Raw genomic sequence first — 19,481 nt, 5'->3', positions numbered from 1 at the left:
CAGCAGCACATCCCCGCCTCACTGACAGCAGCACATCCCCGCCTCACTGACAGCAGCACATCCCCCCTCACTGACAGCAGCACACCCCCCCCCCTCACTGACAGCAGCGCATCCCCGCCTCACTGACAGCAGCACATCCCCGCCTCACTGACAGCAGCACATCCCCGCCTCACTGACAGCAGCACATCCCCCCTCACTGACAGCAGCACATTCCCCCCCCCCTCACTGACAGCAGCACATCCCCGCCTCACTGACAGCAGCACATCCCCCCTCACTGACAGCAGCACATCCCCCCTCACTGACAGCAGCACATCCCCGCCTCACTGACAGCAGCACATCCCCGCCTCACTGACAGCAGCACATCCCCCCTCACTGACAGCAGCACATCCCCCCTCACTGACAGCAGCACATCCCCCCTCACTGACAGCAGCACATCCCCCCCCCTCACTGACAGCAGCGCATCCCCGCCTCACTGACAGCAGCACATCCCCGCCTCACTGACAGCAGCACATCCCCGCCTCACTGACAGCAGCACATCCCCCCTCACTGACAGCAGCACATCCCCCCTCACTGACAGCAGCACATCACTACCTCACTGACAGCAGCACATTCCCCCCCCCCTCACTGACAGCAGCGCATCCCCGTCTCACTGACAGAGGTACATCTCCGCCTCACTGACAGCGGTACATCTCCGCCTCACTGACAGTGGCACATCCCCGCCTCACTGACAGCGGTACATCCCCGCCTCACTGACAGCGGTACATCCCCGCCTCAATGACAGCGGCACATCCCCGCCTCACTGACAGCGGTACATCCCCGCCTCACTGACAGCGGTACATCCCCGCCTCAATGACAGCGGCACATCCCCGCCTCACTGACAGCGGTACATCTCCGCCTCACTGACAGCAGCGCATCCCCGTCTCACTGACAGAGGTACATCTCCGCCTCACTGACAGCAGCGCATCCCCGTCTCACTGACAGAGGTACATCTCCGCCTCACTGACAGCGGTACATCTCCGCCTCACTGACAGTGGCACATCCCCGCCTCACTGACAGCGGTACATCCCCGCCTCACTGACAGCGGTACATCCCCGCCTCAATGACAGCGGCACATCCCCGCCTCACTGACAGCGGTACATCTCCGCCTCACTGACAGTGGCACATCCTCGCCTCCGCCTCACTGACAGCAGCACATCCTCGCCTCCGCCCCACTGACAGCATCACATCGCAGCCTCACTGGCAGACATACCCATTTCTTCAATGGTGGCTGCTCAATGGTGGCTGCAGAGCAGACCAAAAATAGCAGAGCAGGTCCAGATAACCATAACTCCCCATGTAGTGGGGGGATCAGCGCCAGGTATCACAACCACTGCATATCCCTCTCGTATCTGCTCGCCCACCAGACCCCCATTGGTTAGTTTACACACGAGTCTGGAGGGTGGGCAGAAACATGAGGGAGGCACTTATTGCTCTGCCTCGGCTGCAGTTGCTTTAATACACGGCACTGATCCCCGGGGAACCAGGCAGCCACTCGCCAATAATAAAAACAAGTTTAAAGGTACAGTTTAGGTTTATATTTTATACAAACCCCCCACCCCCCCACCCCTTCTATTTTTCTATCTGTGCTGCAGTCTCCACCGAGCAACAGCCATGTGTATGTATTCGGCAACAAACAAGAGTGGAAGTCAGTCTGTCTGTCTGTCACAAAACACAATCTTATGGTGTATGCCAGGGCCGTAACTACGGATGTGCCAGGTGTGCCTGGCACAAAGCAGAGTTGCCCTGAGGGCGCAATGGCCAGCGACATGTAATGAGTCAAATTGACTCATTACATGCCGCCACTGCTGTGTGCACCGCGGCCGCGCTGTTGAGGAGAGCAGCGTCGGAAGGAGCGGAGAAGGAGGAGGAGGGAGGGGGACTGGAGCCGCAGCAGCGCTATGTCATTGGAAGTAGCGCCGCTGCAGCTGTCCCCTCTCCTTCCGTATTGGCTGCCCGGCGCTGCTGTGAATGCTGGGATGTGGTTCCTCCATCCCAGCATTCACAGCAGCGCCGGGCATCCAATACGGAAGGAGAGTGGACAGCTGCAGCGGCGTTACTTCCAATTACATGGCGCTGCTGCGGCTCTAGTCCCTCCTCCTCCTTCTCCGCTCCCTCCGGCGCTGCCAGCACGAGGAGCCTGACTGTCAGCGGGGAGATGGTAAGTATATATATATATATATATATATATATATGTGTAAAAAGGGGGACGCTGTCTGCCGTAATGTGTAAAAAGGGGGACACTGACTGCCGTAATGTGTAAAAAGGGGGATGCTGTCTGCCGCAATGTGTAACAAGGGGGACTGGCTGCCGTAATGTGTAAAAAGGGGGATGTGGCTGCCGTAATGTGTAAAAAAAAGGGGACGCTGTCTGCCATAATGTGTAAAAAGGGAGACGCTGTCTGCCATAATGTGTAAAAAAGGGGACGCTGTCTGCCGTAATGTGTAAAAAGGGGGACGTTGTCTGACGTAATGTGTAAAAAGGGGGACGCTGTCTGCCGTAATGTGTAAAAAGGGGACGCTGCCTGCTATAATGTGTAAAAAAGGGGACGTTGTCTGCCGTAATGTGTAAAAAGGGGACGCTGTCTGCCGTAATGTGTAAAAAGGGGGACTGTCTGCTGTAATGTGTAAAAGGGGCTCTACCTGGTGTAGTGGCGCTACTGTGCGGCGTTATTTGAATAATGGAGACCACTGTGCGCCGTAGTATGAATTGGTATTATTTTGTGGCCATGCCCCTTCCCATGAAGCCACGCCCCTATATATTTTTTGCGCACCTGCGGCGCACACTGCCCCTATCTTGCACGGGGGGGCGCCAATGCCGTTTCTTGCATACAGCGCTTAAATGCCTAGTTACGGCACTGGTGTATGCATGTGTAACTTAGCATGCAATCATTTAACATGGATAAACGTGTAGATTTTTACAGTACCTCAAAACAACTATGAAGTAAAGGTTTATACAGCATCAGCATGGTTTAGTTATTGTGAGTTATAATTCAAATATGTACCAGGTGCGTCTTATGGTCCGAAAAATACGGTAAGTTAAATTTGAAAAGATCAAGTACAGTTTGTGTTCTCAGGAAGCATTCCAGGGGATCAATCCTATTATTTGTGAAGGTGCGATGTGCCGTTGCCGCTGTGTTTAAATGCAAGCAACGGCACCCGATCTCGCACCCGATGCGGGATGATTTTGGGCTAAATTCACACCAAAGTGCTCAGAGACCTCTAGGGCAGAAAGCACTTGTGGGCAAATTCAAGCAGCTGTAATGTGCGGCTGCTACCGCGATAATTCACAACCGCGATATCATCACGGCTAATAGGATTGACCCCCAGCAATGTGTTTTTATTCAGTTACTTCAGGAATAGCGCACACATATTCCATAGCATTTTTCAGAGAATATTTATTCACTCACATCAGTCCCTGCCCCATTGGAGCTTATAGTCTTTATTCCCTATCATATGTACACACACATACAAACTAGGTAGTAGTTCCCAAAAGTTTTAATCACAGCTCCTTGCACTATCAGAGTTTTTTTCACAGCAACCCTAGGCCAAAAGTTTCTTATTGAGAAATTCATGGGGTGGGGGAAGGGAATGTGTGTGTGGGGCGGGGGGGCGGGGAGGGGGGCGGGGGGGGGGGGGGGCAAAAACGCTCCTGCCCCTATATATACTCACATTTAGCTATCTTACTTTTACATCTAGTTGACAGATCTGTGTAACACTTCTACTGTTTATTGGGATAAAAAAAAGGAAGGCAGTTTCATTATTTTTTAAAACATCCCCAACTCACTTTATTCTGTGGCTTCAGTGTTCTGGATCCCCACCGATACAACTGAACTCCACTCCACCATATCTCGGCCAATTAATGGGCAGATCTTCAGTCATCAATAACCTGGAAAACTTTCAATAAATTCAGAACACTGTAAATGTATCAAGAACGAAATACTATAAAGTTTATACAGTACTGATATGAGCTGCTATTGCATATGTCCCCAAATAAATGATATAAGCTTCTCTTATTCAGCCTTGATTAAGCTCCAATCATAGTCTATACATGTGTAGTGCAGGGACGTGCAGTCAGGGGAGGCAGTGCCTCCCCTGCCATTAATGACTAAAATAATATAAAGAAGATACTTATGACACATATTCTGTGTCATTAGTATATGCTGTATATTATCCTAATCATTATCCCTGTGTAAATGGGGTTGGGAGGCACCGATCGTGGTGCCTCCCGTTGTGAATGGGGAAAGGTATGGGGGCGCGGGCGGGGCCTTGCAATGGGCATTAAAAGCACAGGGACGTGCTTTCAACTCATGAAAGCACGCCCCTGTCAGTGTGGCCACAGTGATTGGCCAGCGGATCTGTAACGGGATCTGCTGTCAATCACTGTGTGGGCGTGGCAGAGGTGCGGGTGGCGGAGGTGCAGACGGCGGGAGGTGGCGGAGGTGCGGGCGGCGGCGAGAGTATTGGTGGCAGGCAGGGATCCGAGTTCCCTGTCTGCCATTCTGCAGAGTTTGGCAGCGGAGCGGTGCCAATTTAAAATATGGTGCCTCAGCGTAATTTTTGAAATTCAAGATGTCTGCCGCGAGCCAATCACGGCTCGCTGCATCATCGCCCCGCCTCCCCCCCCCCCCCCCCCCGGCTGACTTATATAAGTCAGCTCGAGGCAGCGGCGCGTCAGTCCGACGGCAGAGGAGGAGCAGAGAAGAGCTCCTGAGACAGAAGGCGCCGGAAGTCCTGAATGGACGGCGGCTATGCAAAAGAGCTTAACAGCCGCCGCCTACCAGGTGAAGACGCTGGAAGCCCTGGGGAAGGCAGCGGCAATGCAAAAGAGCTTAAAGGCCGCCGCCTCCCAGGTAAAGACGCCGAATGAAGACACTGGAAGCCCTGGGGAGGTGACGGCCACCCCAGGTGAAGATGTCGGAAGCCCTGGGGAGGTGGTGGCCATACAAAAGAGCTTAAAGGCTGCTGCCCCCAGGTGAAGACCCTGACTAATAAACTATTTTTAAAGATAGTGTGGTGTTTTTATTTTAATATTTTCGTTATAGGTGGACTACAGGTGCCAGCGGGCCCATTATGTCCAGACATGCTGGCACTTGTGGTTCTCCAAGTGCCAGCATGCTGGGGCAGGCTTACTGGGACCTGTAGGCCACCTGTAAAGAACAATATTAACAATGAACCCCGCACCCACTGCCACCAGGGGTGCGGGGCATAGCCCAGTGCTGGTTATTGCTCGGGAGGGGGACCCCAATTCTATTTTTTGGGGTCCCCACTTCCGAGGAAATCCAGCCCTGGGCTGACTAGTTTGGGGGGGGGTGGGGGGGGTGCAGATTAATGTTATGGCAGGGGGACCACATACTGAGCGTCTTCCCTGTTATGTCATTATCCCCCCTGGCTGGTTCTGCCTGGTGCTGGTTTTAGCAATGTATGGGGGACTGCACCCCCCCCCCCCCGCCATTATAGGGGGAGGGGGGTGGGTTAGCTGTCAGAGCTTCCCCAGCCACTGACCTCACCCCACGCCACCGGTGTAGTGTATGCACTGAGTGTATTGTGCAGTTCCTAGAATACTTCATGCATGCAGACATGCATGTTTTACTAATGTCAACAGATGGTGCAGCACACTGCAGAGGTTAATTCAGCCATATTTTATGCCAAAAGGAACATAATAATTAGGCAGAATGAACCTAAAGCACTCTATAGAGATGATACAGTGATGTGTCCGTTTTAAAATATATTCTTTCTTGCAGAGTAAATCACCCAGCCATAAAATAATGTCTGCCTTTTAAGATCCTGTAACTACAGCACTGCGGAATGCGCTAATGATATGTAAAGTGTATTTATGACTTTGGTGATTTAGGTTTTGGGAAGAAAAGCTTCTCTTCCTGCTATTTTCCCATAGTGATGCACACCTAAAGAAAAATGCACAGATTCGGACTGACTGGGCCAAAGCATAGGCAATTTGTGTGGGCTTGTTCTGTATCTTTCCAGGATGAGAAATGCACTTCCTTAAGTAACTGTTTCATTCCTATTCTTGTTTTCTGAGGCAGAAACATTTTATGGTAGAGGTATGTGAGTACCTTTTTTATTTTAACCCATTCATGATAGCAGTTAGTTTATGCTTTATTTTCAGGAACAAACACTTTTATTTCTAAGTCTAACTACATATTATTTATATAAGTTTTACAGAAGCAGTAGGGTGTTTATTTGGGTTCCAATGTATATATAGACAGTGTCTATACAGACTGTCAATACGTCGACACTATATGGTCGACATGTATTAGGTCAACGGTGTCCAAAGGTCGACATGTGAAAGGTAGACAGACTTAAGGTCGACAGTTTCATAAGGTCAACATGATTATGATTGACACAAATTGATTTTTTTTTGTTGGGGGGGTCACATATTTTTCAAATGTTGCTTGATTTACAATCCAAGTGGACTACGATTGGGAATAGTAACAGAAGTGTGGCGAGCGAATACGTTTGCAGTAATTGTGGTCACATATGAAACATAGAAACTAACACCCAACAAATGCAAAAATGGGGTTGACACAGGGCCGGAGCTATCACTAGGCAGCTTTAGGCAGCTGCCTAGGGGCGCCGGAACCTGAGGGGGCGGCCTGCTACAGCTGCCTAAAAAAGGTAGCATAGTCCTACCTTTCACAGCCACTGCAATCCCCCAGAATGCGTATCTTACAGTAGCCGTGACTGCTAAGCTCCCGTATTGCAGCCTCCAGCTCCACCTCCACCCGGCACAGGCAGTAACTTTGACAGCTCCTGGAGTCCTGGCTGGGGGTGACATGGGGCACTGCTCTTCATTCCAGGCTCTTTCACAGACTACTCAGTTCCAACTCTGCACTGCAGCCTGCAGGTAAGGTGACTGCACAGTGCATTCTCTGCATTGATAAGGAAAGAGAGCGAGAGCAGCGGTGTGGTGAGGCGGTGGGGGTGGGGTTGGGGGGGGGTTGAGATAAGGAGCAGGCATGCACACAGTCTGGGGGGATGAGCAGCAGCATGCACACAGATTTTGGGGGGATAGAACAGCAGATATTTAACATAGTAGGGGGGAGGGGGTGAGAGCAGCATGCCTTTCATCTGAAGGGTGGGTAGGGGGAAGGGGCAGAAGGCAGGAGTTTTGCTTAGGGTGCCGAGAAACCTTGCACCGGCCCTGGGTTGACATCATGACTGTCTATCTAATTACTGTAAATCTTCCATACCACATCCTTTATTTGGTCACATGTTGGATTAAATATATTTTTTTTTCATAAGCAACAGATACAAAATTTAGATAAATAGCAAAAAATATCTTAGTACGTATAGTTACTTTACCGCATCTAGCACAACTCAGAAAATTACCCCAAAATGTTGTTTGTTCTTTATCCCAAGTATATGATTCTTAAAGATTGTTATAAGGTCAGGAGTAGTTGCATTATATGTAATTTTTATTTTATATCTATTTTATTTAACCAATTTAAACACTAAATTGATGTCTCCTATGGAATGCAGACTGTAATCTAATTGTAACTTGTACAGAAATTACTGTTAGAGCCATTCTGTCTGGATCTATTACTACTGTTATGCAATGGATTCATGGTTCATGTTTCCCATGCACTTAACTGGCCAGATGGAAATGCTTGTGACATCACATAATGATGTCACAGGGTTCTCCTTTAGCAGATGTCTACCACATTTTCTTATTTCACACTGCTCTACACATGTAATGACCATGGTACAAGGAAACACTCTGTATGGTTCCTGTTCCCATCAGTGGACCCCGTGGCTGTCATTGATGGTAAATTTGGTTTTGCGGGTGGTAATGGCAGGGTGGAAATATGTTTATAAGGATTTTACTGTATATTTCTCCTGCAGTGTCCACAGGTTATCCACAGGATAACATTGGGATATGAGGTTGCGACAGCAGATTGGCACCAAACAATCAAAGCTTATATTATATGTTAGCATTAACCAAGCAGCCTCGGATCACCATCGCAACCATTGGTTACGATTTGTGATGGTTACAGGCACCGGCTAGCCTGTGTAACACTGGCCATACACCTAAAGATTTATTGTCCAATCTGGCTGGTTGGAATGAAAATCTGGTAATGTATAGGAGCAAATGACAATTGACCATTTGCTCCCAAACCCTGAAAAACACACAAAAATGATCAATCAGACAAATTGGTTAAATCCATTTGATTTAACTAATTTGTCTGAACGTCCGTTTTTGTCAGTTTTCCGGCATTTTTGAGCAAATGGTCAACTATTATTTGCTCCCATACATTAAAAGGTTTTTGTTCCAACCAGCCAGATTGGACAATAAATCTTTAGGTGTAAGGCCAGTTTACGCCATAGGATCTGGACACCCAGGTCCAGAAAAATTGTATTCAATGACGCTGAACCTGGATCCGTCGTGCTGCCCCTGCTCCACCTCCCGAATGCATGCTGCAGCTGACAGGGGACTGCGAGCGATATCAACTAGGTTTGCGTAACAATATCAATCAGGCCAATTGCCAATATCAGCTGGGATCTTCTGTGTTTCAAACCCAATCTACCAGGTCAGACTACTGTCATGTACTTTAATCCTACACTCATGAGAAAATGAACCCCTTAAAAAATGTTATTTCATATTAGTATTATATAGTATGCCCTGCTAGCTTATTGCCCCAACTCATCAAACCCCCCCCAACTACCACCACCACCTCTCGTCATCTTTCCCTTCTGGCTTCTCATAATACGAGACTCTCCCTTTATTACCTGCAACAATTCCCTTTCTGAATGAAGTTCTACTGAGCTGTCTAACATGTTTTGATGCTGAGTATTTCTAAAGAATGTTGCGTTAGAGTGCCACCTATCCAACTTATTATCTATATCAATTATTTTCACTTTTCATTTTCTTGTAGCTTTATTTTCTACATGTTATTTTGTTCCCCTGATAATCATTGTCCTTTCCTAAGCTTATTTCTAACACGTTTAAATTTTTTTATTGGCAGCTGTTTCTAAATGTTTTACCCCAAGATAGAAGCCAATGGATAAGTAAAACGGTGCAGTTAAGAACACGATATAAAAAGATTAAGGAAATAGTAAGTGACATTTCTATTAATATCTAGTGTTGTGTTGTAACAGTGTTTACTTGCCAGCAATGTGATGACGTTCTGTTTTGCCTTCATTTAGCATATTACAAATCCCCGGAAAGCTGCTGGACAGCAAGACTTAATGATAAATAATCCACTGTCACAGGATGAGGGGGTAAGTAGACGTTAGTGCCATGATTAATATGCCAACCCTTCCTACTATCCACACAATATTTGGAGGTATCTGGCCTGAGGAGCCATTCTGCTCTACACAACATAGGTGGTCATTCCGAGTTGTTCGCTAGCTGTTTTCGTTCCCAGCGCAGCGATTAGGCAAAAAAGCGGCACTTCTGCGCATGAGTATGCGGCACAATGTGCATGCGCGACGTACTTTCACAACAGCCGATGGTTTTTTACACAAGGTCTAGCGATGCATTTCAGTCGCACTGCTGGCCGCAGAGTGATTGACATGAAGTGGGTGTTTCTGGGTGTCAACTGACCGTTTTCAGGGAGTGCTCGTAAAAATGCAGACGTGGCTGGTTGAACGAACGCAGGGCGTGTTTGTGACGTCAAAACAGAAACTGAATGGTCTGAAGTGATTGCAAGCGCTGAGTAGGTTTGGAGCTACTCTGAAACTGCTCAAATTTATTTTGCTGCCGCTCTGCGATCATTTCATTCGCACTTATGCTAATCTAAGATACACTCCCAAAGGGCGGCGGCTTAGCGTTTGCACGGCTGCTAAAAGCAGCTAGCGAGCGAACAACTCGGAATGAGGGCCCTAGAGCGAAAGGCTGCCAATAGTGTAGTGATGCCCAGTCTGAGCTTTCAGGGGTTGATGTATCAAGCATTGAAAGAGTGGTGAAGTGGACCAGCTGCCCTTAGCAACCAATGAGCTTTAGGGTAGCATTTATCTAGTACAGCCGCCACTGGTCCACTTCTCCACTCTTTTCACTGTTTTATACATAAACGCCTATGTTCATAAAGGGGCTTTGCAAAGCAAGTTCAGAATATTGGGTATAGCAGATGGACCAGTGTCACAGGGCTACTAACTCCCACTGCTAACAACATCTCATCATGTACATTGGCAATTTTAGGAAGCAGACTGACTACGTTCCGTCCATACTGTATTTTCAGCATGTAATACTTGTGTATTGTGTTCCCTTGCCCATGATTAACTGTTTTTGTTGTGTGATGAGCAGTCATATACTGTATGTCAGCTATTTTTACTGGTTCCAACATTCGGAATATAAAATAATGATTCCAATAATGTAGAGGATTAAACACTTTTCAATATTCATTGGTAATTTTAGCTGTAGAGAATTCAGTATATTTAATAGAAATAAGCCAAGCTACTTGGCTTCATTTTCATTTAAAAAATTAAGCCAATTAGGAATAAAGTTAAGCCACTTTAAAATATAAACTTATTGTTGGATTCCAGAAGTTTGTTAACACAGACTGGTTTCAGGTTTATAATGTACATGAAGCCTTTTTATTTTTGAGTGTCTGTAGCTTGCTCATCAGCATGTTCGATAATCTATATAATAATTGCGCAAGGTCTGTCCTGTCTCCAACATGCATGCACAGTGGGAGCCAAGGCGTGTGCAGCCCCTCCCACTGCGAGGGAAACAGGACAGACCTAGCACTACAGAGAGGAGGACCTGGCTGACCACTAGAGACAGAAGTATGGGAGAGGAAGGCAGGATGGTGCTATGGGGCCTTACGGGATAGAGCAGAGTGAGGGGGAAGGTTGGGATTGAGCTGGGGGGAAGGACAATGCAGATCCAGGTGTTGGGTTGGATGGAGCAGAAAATGTGGAGGGAGGAATGAAAGAAAAGCAGCAGTCAGATCCGTGGGTACAGCAGCAGAAGAGGGGGCAGGTCTGAACAGAGCAAGATGCAGAGCACAAGGGGTGAGTAGAATGAAGTGACCTGGCATATTCTGGGTCCCTTAACTAGTGTTAACTAAAGTACACTGGTGCTCATTCAGAGGTGAATGTAGGAAAAGATGTATAAGAAAAGTGTATACAAGTGATGATATTGAGTTGATGCATCTAAAAGTACACCCAACTACAGAAGGGTTCTGCAAAAACATAGTACACATATTGATGCCTTCTTCTATACACAAAAATTATTGCTAAAACTTATACAGTAGTTACCAAGTTTTATATGTAGGCACCTTAACCCCCCCCCCCCCCCCCCTTCCTGTAGCCTAACTCTAACCCTCCCTTCCTGCAGCCTAACCCTAAGGGTATCTAGACACTTAAACGATGTCGGCCCAATTTGACTTTTCGGGGCAAATCGGAACAACAAATCTGACATATATAGTTATGTGTGTATATCTGATTGCGTGCTCACATGGGTCGCATGTAATATCTTCTAGTCGATATTATTTATGTATGATGCAGCAGCATATCATCCTACAATGCGCCATTGTCCCCTGCATCATGCAAGTGTGCCCGTCAGACTGGCTGGGTACACATCATTCTAGTGTGTACCCAGCCTAACCATCCCCTCCTGCAGACTAACCATCCCCCTAATGCCTAACCCTGTACCTCCCTTTCCGCAGCATAACCCTCCTCCCCTACAGCCTAACCCTAACCTTTCAGTCCGTGCAGAATGTCCACATTTCACACATCAACGTTTCAGATGTCTATATTTTGAACATGTTGGCATACTTCACATGCCAACATGTCAACATCATAGCTGTCGACACTGTGAATGTTGACATTATGACTACATCTTGTGTCATATACATGTGATGCCTGCCACATATACTGTATGTCTTCAAATGTCACACTGGGTTTATAAATTAATTAAAAACATGCCAGATATGGAGAGGGCACTTTGGGGAAAGTGGAGTGGAGTGCGATTTTCAGCTGTTTAAAGAACAAATTTATTAAATCCAAAACACACACTACATCACATTTCCCCCTATGTGACCCCTTCGTAACACCTGACTATGATATGAATTCTTCTTTGTGTAGAATTTTTTGTGAGTTTCCAAAAGATAACTAAGCAGGGGAAGATGGAATCATTCCATTGTATTCAGATGTCAGAAACCTTATTATCGCAAAGAGAGTGAAAAACCCTCCAACAAAACCAGTCTCTCTTGGTGTATATACTTTATAAAATGTTATCCCATTGAAAAGATATGCATTCATATAATAAAAGTCAATAGACACAATGTAAAGCCATTATACCTTGAGTGTCTGGGGTGACGTAAGACCTTCCTACTTTTATACTGAGAAGTTTGAGATCGAAATAGCCCATTAATGATAATAGAATATTAGAAGATTTCATAATGTTGGCATTCTCATGTAAAATTTCTGCGTTACTATTTTTTAATGTGGCTGCACATTGTATGTAGTGTGTCTTCATGTAACAATAATTAAAAGTAAGAACTCTACAATTCCTAATTTACATTTTTAGAGCCTGTGGAATAAATTTTTTCAAGATAAAGAACTCAGAGCAATGGTTGAGCAAGATGTTAAAAGAACGTATGTATGGAATTTTCATGTTTTGTTATTTTATTGTTATTAACTTGTTATACAATATTGTATACTAAGGGGGTCTATTGAATTAGTGTCGGAATTTCCGACAAGTCAGAAAAACTGCACGTTTAGACTTGTTTAGGTCTAATCTGGATTCGACCTATTCAATTCCAGTGCTGTTTTTCCGACTTGTCGGAAAACACGTGGATCAGCAGATTAGCCGCGGATCCACTTTTTTGTCGAATTTGCGGGCGATTCCGACAGTTTTTTTGGCCCATTTTCGATGATGCCGATTCGACTTTACAAAAGTCGGCTTGGCGTTGTCGAAAATGGGCAAAAACCTGTTGGAAATGCCTGCAAATTGAATAGCGAAGTGTTGGGAATCCGACACTAATTGAATATACCCCTATGTATTGTGCTGGACATTTACATTTTCTGATCACTAGTTATTTAGTACAGTAATTGCTACTGGAATCCTGTTAACTATCTGTCTCCATCAAACACAAGTCTAACATGTTGGTTTAGGCAATATCTGCTGTAGTGTGTTGGGAATTGTGATATTATAATGAAATGGGGAGGAGCTTAGTAATATTGTGAGTTGCACAGATGGGCACTGGTTGATAGGTATGTGCGTGTTTTTATTAACTTTTTTTTCTTATGTTTAAAGTTTTCTTATTTTTTTATTACATTGTGTAGACTTTGACTACTTTATGGACTCATGTATTTTTGACCTAATAGGTGTTTGTAATGCAACACGGGAGCACATGTGTTTTTGTAATGATTCTATGGCAGAGTTTCAAAACTTTGCCATTACAGTTCAGGTTTAAGGGTATCTATGCTTTAGTCCAGATGGTTAATCAAATTGACTGAAGTACTAATTAAGTCACCTGTGCTCAAGCATGGATATCCTTAAAATATTGACTGTAATGGTGGCGTTTGGGAAACCCTACTCTGTGGGGTCAGTTCAATTAAGCACAGCTTACTCATGACCGCAATCAATTCTATATGCCACACTTACTGTACCGCCAGATTTGCGGATTTTTGTTTGCAGCCGCGTACAAAAATCAGCAGGTGTGGTACCATGTCGGCCTGCGAGGGGGGAGAGTTATGGTGACAATGGAGGCATTTGTATGACCTATAAATATAAATATAACTTAAAATAGGAAAACAGTTCACGTCCTAGTACAAATGGAACATCAGCGATTTTAGTCTTATAATCTAGTATCATTTTAATCACAATAGTATATATATATATATATGTGGAATATCTCACATAGGGGTCGATTCAATTCGGCAACAGATGAATATCGCCGGGAATTAGCTCCCGACGCTATTCAATTCAGCTAAGTTACCCACAATTGTCGGGAAAACCGTCAAAAGAGCTGCCGCGCAGCCGGCGCGAAGCTGATTCTGTCGGGAATCAGCATTGCCGCGGGTAGTTACGTCGGAGAATGCTCGTTCTCCCAACAAAACTACCTGTTAAGTCGGCGAGAACGGCATTCGCCGACTTAACTTTAGCTGAATTGAATAGCGTCGGGAGCTAATTCCTGGCGCTATTCATCTGTTGCCGAATTGAATCGACCCCATAGATTGTTAGGCATGGTTGTTATATATTTAGTTAAAAATGTGATTCTTCCAGTTCTTTCAATACTCATATTAAGTTGATACATGTTGCTTGGCATTCATATTTTTTATCTGGGTCTTGTAGGTTTCCTGAAATGCAGTTTTTCCAGCAGGAGAATGTGAGAAAAATCCTTACCGATGTACTTTTCTGTTATGCAAGAGAAAATGAACATTTGCTTTATAAGCAGGTAAGATTATATAGTACACCTATAAAATGCATTGTCTTATTGATCATTGCTGTACAGCACATTATATGAAACATGAAACACTTTGTTTCCCCAATGTCATCATTACAGATAAATGTGAATAATAATTACATACATTTGCAGTCTTTGTTCTTTCATTGCTCCTGTTAGGCTAATGCATGCTTTAAAAAAAAAAAAAAACAATATCCATGGACAAACGTTATCATGGTAAAGTGTGCAGGAAGGCATCAGGCTGGAAAGGCGCTTCCCTGCTTTGCTAGCAGGTGGCTATCAACTGTTAGCTGCACTGCCACTACTGTCATCCATTGATCCCCCTGGGTCCCCTCCCCTGATCTGTGTTCATGGCAACTCCTTTCCTCCACTAATTTATTACTGAATTTTGCCTTCATTTTTTTTATTTTTTTTTAATACTTTTTGTTAAGTAAATCACCGGGACCAGGACAAACAGAATCTCCATAACATAGGTAGTGAGTAAAGTAAAGATCAGGTCCATTAAAAATTAATCAAAGTATTGATCCATTTTTGAAACCATACTAGAGATAATAAGGAAAGGGGATTCCGGCATAGACAAAAGTGAGGTAGGCTGTAAAAAGGATAGAAAAAATATAACGTAAAGAGAAAGTAGTATAAGAAAGGGAAGAAGAAAGAGAAGGGGGGAATCCAGGCTAGGTCTAGGAGAATGTCAATGGGGTATATGCAATTAGCGGCGAATCGCGGCAATTTTTCGCCCGTTTTTTTATTCGACACAATTCGACCGTCAAATTCCGGCAAGTGGGTGCCGAAATTTACCATATTCAATAAAAAACGGATTCGACAGTCCCGCTGTCGAAAAACGGCCGATTTGACGGATTTTAATCCGATTTTTAAAAAACGGGAAAAAACGGTAAAAAACCCGACAAAAAATTGTGTGGGGTCCCCCCTCCAAAGCATAACCAGCCTCGGGCTCTTCGAGCCGGTCCTGGTTCTAAAAATCCGGGGGAAAAACTGACAGGGGATCCCCCGTATTTTTAAAACCAGCACCGGGCTCTGCGCCTGGTGCTGGTGCAAAAAATACGGGGGACAAAAAGAGTAGGGGTCCCCCGTATTTTTTACACCAGCATCGGGCTCCACTAGCTGGACAGATAATGCCACAGCCGGGGGTCACTTTTATACAGCGCCCTGCGGCCGTGGCAGTAAATATCCAACTAGTCACCCCTGGCCGGGGTACCCTGGGGAAGTGGGGACCCCTTCAATCAAGGGGTCCCCCCCCAGCCACCCAAGGGCCAGGGGTGAAGCCCGAGGCTGTCCCCCCCATCCAAGGGCTGCGGATGGGGGGCTGATAGCCTTGAGAAATTTGAAAGAATATTGTTTTTTTCCAGTAGTACTACAAGTCCCAGCAAGCCTCCCCCGCAAGCTGGTACTTGAAGAACCACAAGTACCAGCATGCGGGAGAAAAACGGGCCCGCTGGTGCCTGTAGTTCTACTGGAAAAAAAATACCCAAATAAAAACAGGAGACACACACCGTGAAAGTAAAACTTTATTTCATACATGCCGACACATACATACTTACCTATGTTGACCCGCCGACTGCCACGCCCCCCTCGTCACTGAAGAATCCGGGGTACCTGTGAAAAAAATTATACTCACCTCAATCCAGTGTCCGGATCTTTTAAAATAATCCTCGTACTTGGCAAAACAACAAAACGAACACCCGAACCAAACGGACTGAAAGGGGTCCCATGTTTACACATGGGACCCCTTTCCACGAATGCCGGGACCCCACGTGACTGCTGTCACAGAAGGTCCCTTCAGCCAATCAGGAAGCGCTACTTCGTGGCACTCACCTGATTGGCTGTATGCGCGTCTGCTGTCAGACAGCGCATCGCAAAGCCTCTCCATTATATTCAATGGTGGGAACTTTGCGTCAGCGGTGAGGTCACCCGCGGTCAGCGGCTGATCGCGGGTAACCCCACCGCTACCCGCAAAGTTCCCACCATTGAAACTAATGGAGGGAGCTGTGCGATGCGCTGTCTGACAGCAGACGCGCATACAGCCAATCAGGTGAGTGCCACAAAGTAGCGCTTCCTGATTGGCTGAAGGGACCTTCTGTGACAGCAGTCACGTGGGGTCCCGGCATTCGTGGAAAGGGGTCCCATGTGTAAACATGGGACCCCTTTCAGTCCGTTTGGTCCGGGTGTTCGTTTTGTTGTTTTGCCTAGTACGAGGATTATAATCTGGACACTGGATTGAGGTGAGTATAATTTTATTCACAGGTACACGTGGATTCTACTTGGACAAGTGGACAGAGGTCGGCGTGTGAACATAGGTAAGTATGTGTGTGTCGACATGTGTGTAATAAAGTTTTACTATCACGGTGTGCGTGTCCTGTTTTTATTTGGGTATTTTTTCCCCCAGTAGAACTACAGGTACCAGCGGGCCCGTTTTTCTCCCGCATGCTGGTACTTGTGGTTCTCCAAGTACCAGCTTGCGGGGGAGGCTTGCTGGGACTTGTAGTACTACTGGAAAAAACAATATTCTTTCAAATTTCTCAAGGCTATCAGCCCCCCATCCGCAGTCCTTGGATGGGGGGGACAGCCTCGGGCTTCACCCCTGGCCCTTGGGTGGCTGGGGGGGGACCCCTTGATTGAAGGGGTCCCCACTCCCCCAGGGTACCCCGGCCAGGGGTGACTAGTTGGATATTTAATGCCACGGACGCAGGGTGCGGTATAAAAGTGACCCCCGGCTGTGGCATAATCTGTCCAGCTAGTGAAGCCCGATGCTGGTGTAAAAAATACGGGGGACCCCTACTCTTTTTGTCCCCCGTATTTTTTGCACCAGCACCAGGCGCAGAGCCCGGTGCTGGTTTTAAAAATACGGGGGATCCCCTGTCATTTTCCCCCCCGGATTTTTAGAACCAGGACCGGCTCAAAGAGCCCGAGGCTGGTTATGCTTTGGAGGGGGGACCCCACGCCATTTTTTTCGGGATTTTACCATTCCATTTAAAAAATAAATAAAATAAAAAAATAATATTTTTAAAAATATATAAATAATACTTGTGCCTCCAAAATAGACAAACCAATTACCTAATCCCTTCTAATATAAATAGATATGCTATTACCAATAAAAAAAAACACCAAAAAAAACATGTTTTAATTTTTTTTAATTAGATTCCCCCACCAAAGTGTGGCGGATTGAAAATGACGAATTTACTGTCTAAAAGCACTGTTGTCGAATTTCCAAACTTCAATTGAATATACTTTTGGCGAATTGCTGCATTTGTACCATTGCAGAAATGTCGAATTTGACAAATGTCGAATTTCAAAAAGTCGAATTTTGAAAGTCCGTTTTTTTGATGGAAAGTACTGAATTGCATTGTCGATTCTTTTTTTTTGGGCGAAAAAGTCCAGTTTTTCGACAATTTCGGGAATTTGACCGCAATTGCATATACCCCAATATGTCTAGTTGGCTGATACAAGGGGAAAGGGCATTTTGAGAGGCTATGGAGCCATGGGCTCCATCTTTTGTCTATTGATTCGGAAGACTGATTTATGAGGCTAGTCATGTACTCCATGCGATAGACATACCAGATGTGGGATAAAATAGATTGCATAGATGGAGAAGCAAGCTGCTTCCATTCCACCGCTGACACGTCGCGGCAGTGATTCTATGGCACATCAATTTCAGAATGCTGACATGAAAATGTTGACATGTACAGCATGTCAAATATCGACATTCAGAAAGTCAACAGTCAGTGTCAACAGTCAGCATGTCATCAATACGATTTCCCATTCATTTTTAATCTGTTCCTAACCCTAACCACAGCACAAAACTAACCCTAAAATCAAGTGTTGACATTATGGCTGTCCTCACTCACAATGTTGACATTATGTCTGTGTCAACATTGTGAATGTTGAGATTCAGAAAATGTCAAGATTTTGCTGTTGACATTCTGACTACATATCTGTAATACTATTAAGATCATATTATGTCAGTGTAAACATTGCTAATGTTGACATATTGAATGTCCGCATTCTGTACATGTTAACATTCAGAATATTTCGACATTCTGGTGTTGACATTCTGTCTGCATACCACTGATACTTTTCAGATGTATGCTGTGCATTGTTTTCATTATGTACATCATCTGTGGGATATTGTAAGGGGTAGATTGGGAACTGAAATTGTCCCTGACCAAATCAGGCAGAAGGTGAGGTTCAAATACATTCTCCTCAGCAGTGTAAAATAGAAAAACAAATTGCCCCTGGCTCCTTGTATGCAAAACTTTGCTTCATAGTGACATGCAATACAGGAGCATCCTAGTCACTTAGATGACATAAAGAGATCATCCAAATATTAACTTCAGACTGCAACCTAGTCAATAAAGGTGTGAATTCTTATATAAAATACCCCCTGCATCCCAGTGATAGCTATAAAATAGAAAGAGCGTCCCAGTGTACACCATAAAATACAACAAACATACCAGTAACCCCTGTCAATACTTAGAGCATTCCAAGTAACCACCACACATTACAGAGAGTATTTAAGTGACTGCTATACAGTACAGAGAGCATCCTAATGTCTGTATTAAAATTCAAAAAGCATTGTATTTTCTATTATGCAACACTCCCAGTAACTAACATTCAATACAGAGAATATGCCATTGCCCGCCATAAAATACAGAGCGCATCCTAGTGCCCACAATAAACTACAGAGAGTATCCCATGGTTCACCATATAATACAGAGAGCTTCACAGTGACCACCACACAATACAGAGAGCATCCAAGTGACCACCACACAATACAGAAAGCATTCTAGGTATGCTACACAAAACAGAGAACATCTAAGTGACTGCTGTACAATAGAGAGAGTATCGTAGTCTGTAAATAAAATTTAGATAGAATTTCATTTTCTGTTAAACAACACACCAATAGTATCCCATGAACCGCCATACAATACAGAGAGCATCCAAGTGACCAACACACAATACAGAAAGCATTCTAGGTATGCTACACAAAACAGAGAACATCTAAGTGACTGCTGTACAATAGAGAGAGTATCGTAGTCTGTAAATAAAATTTAGA

At 45.2% G+C, this 19,481-nt stretch overlaps 1 protein-coding gene across 7 annotated transcripts in view; it reads left to right on the top strand.

Annotated features, from left to right (window-relative positions):
- TBC1D5 (TBC1 domain family member 5) overlaps positions 1-19,481 on the top strand; it is a 1,053,329-nt gene that overhangs the window by 594,112 nt on the left and 439,736 nt on the right. For all 7 annotated transcript variants that reach the window (XM_063922184.1, XM_063922178.1, XM_063922180.1 and 4 more), the window contains 4 exons: positions 9,020-9,109; positions 9,201-9,275; positions 12,529-12,596; positions 14,299-14,401. In XM_063922184.1, coding sequence (XP_063778254.1) covers positions 9,020-9,109; positions 9,201-9,275; positions 12,529-12,596; positions 14,299-14,401 — 336 coding nt within the window. The remainder of the gene's footprint in view (positions 1-9,019; positions 9,110-9,200; positions 9,276-12,528; positions 12,597-14,298; positions 14,402-19,481) is intronic.

The sequence above is a fragment of the Pseudophryne corroboree genome, chromosome 5 (genome assembly GCF_028390025.1).
Source record: "Pseudophryne corroboree isolate aPseCor3 chromosome 5, aPseCor3.hap2, whole genome shotgun sequence".
NCBI lineage: Eukaryota > Metazoa > Chordata > Amphibia > Anura > Myobatrachidae > Pseudophryne > Pseudophryne corroboree.
This window is presented reverse-complemented; position numbering and strand designations above follow the sequence as displayed.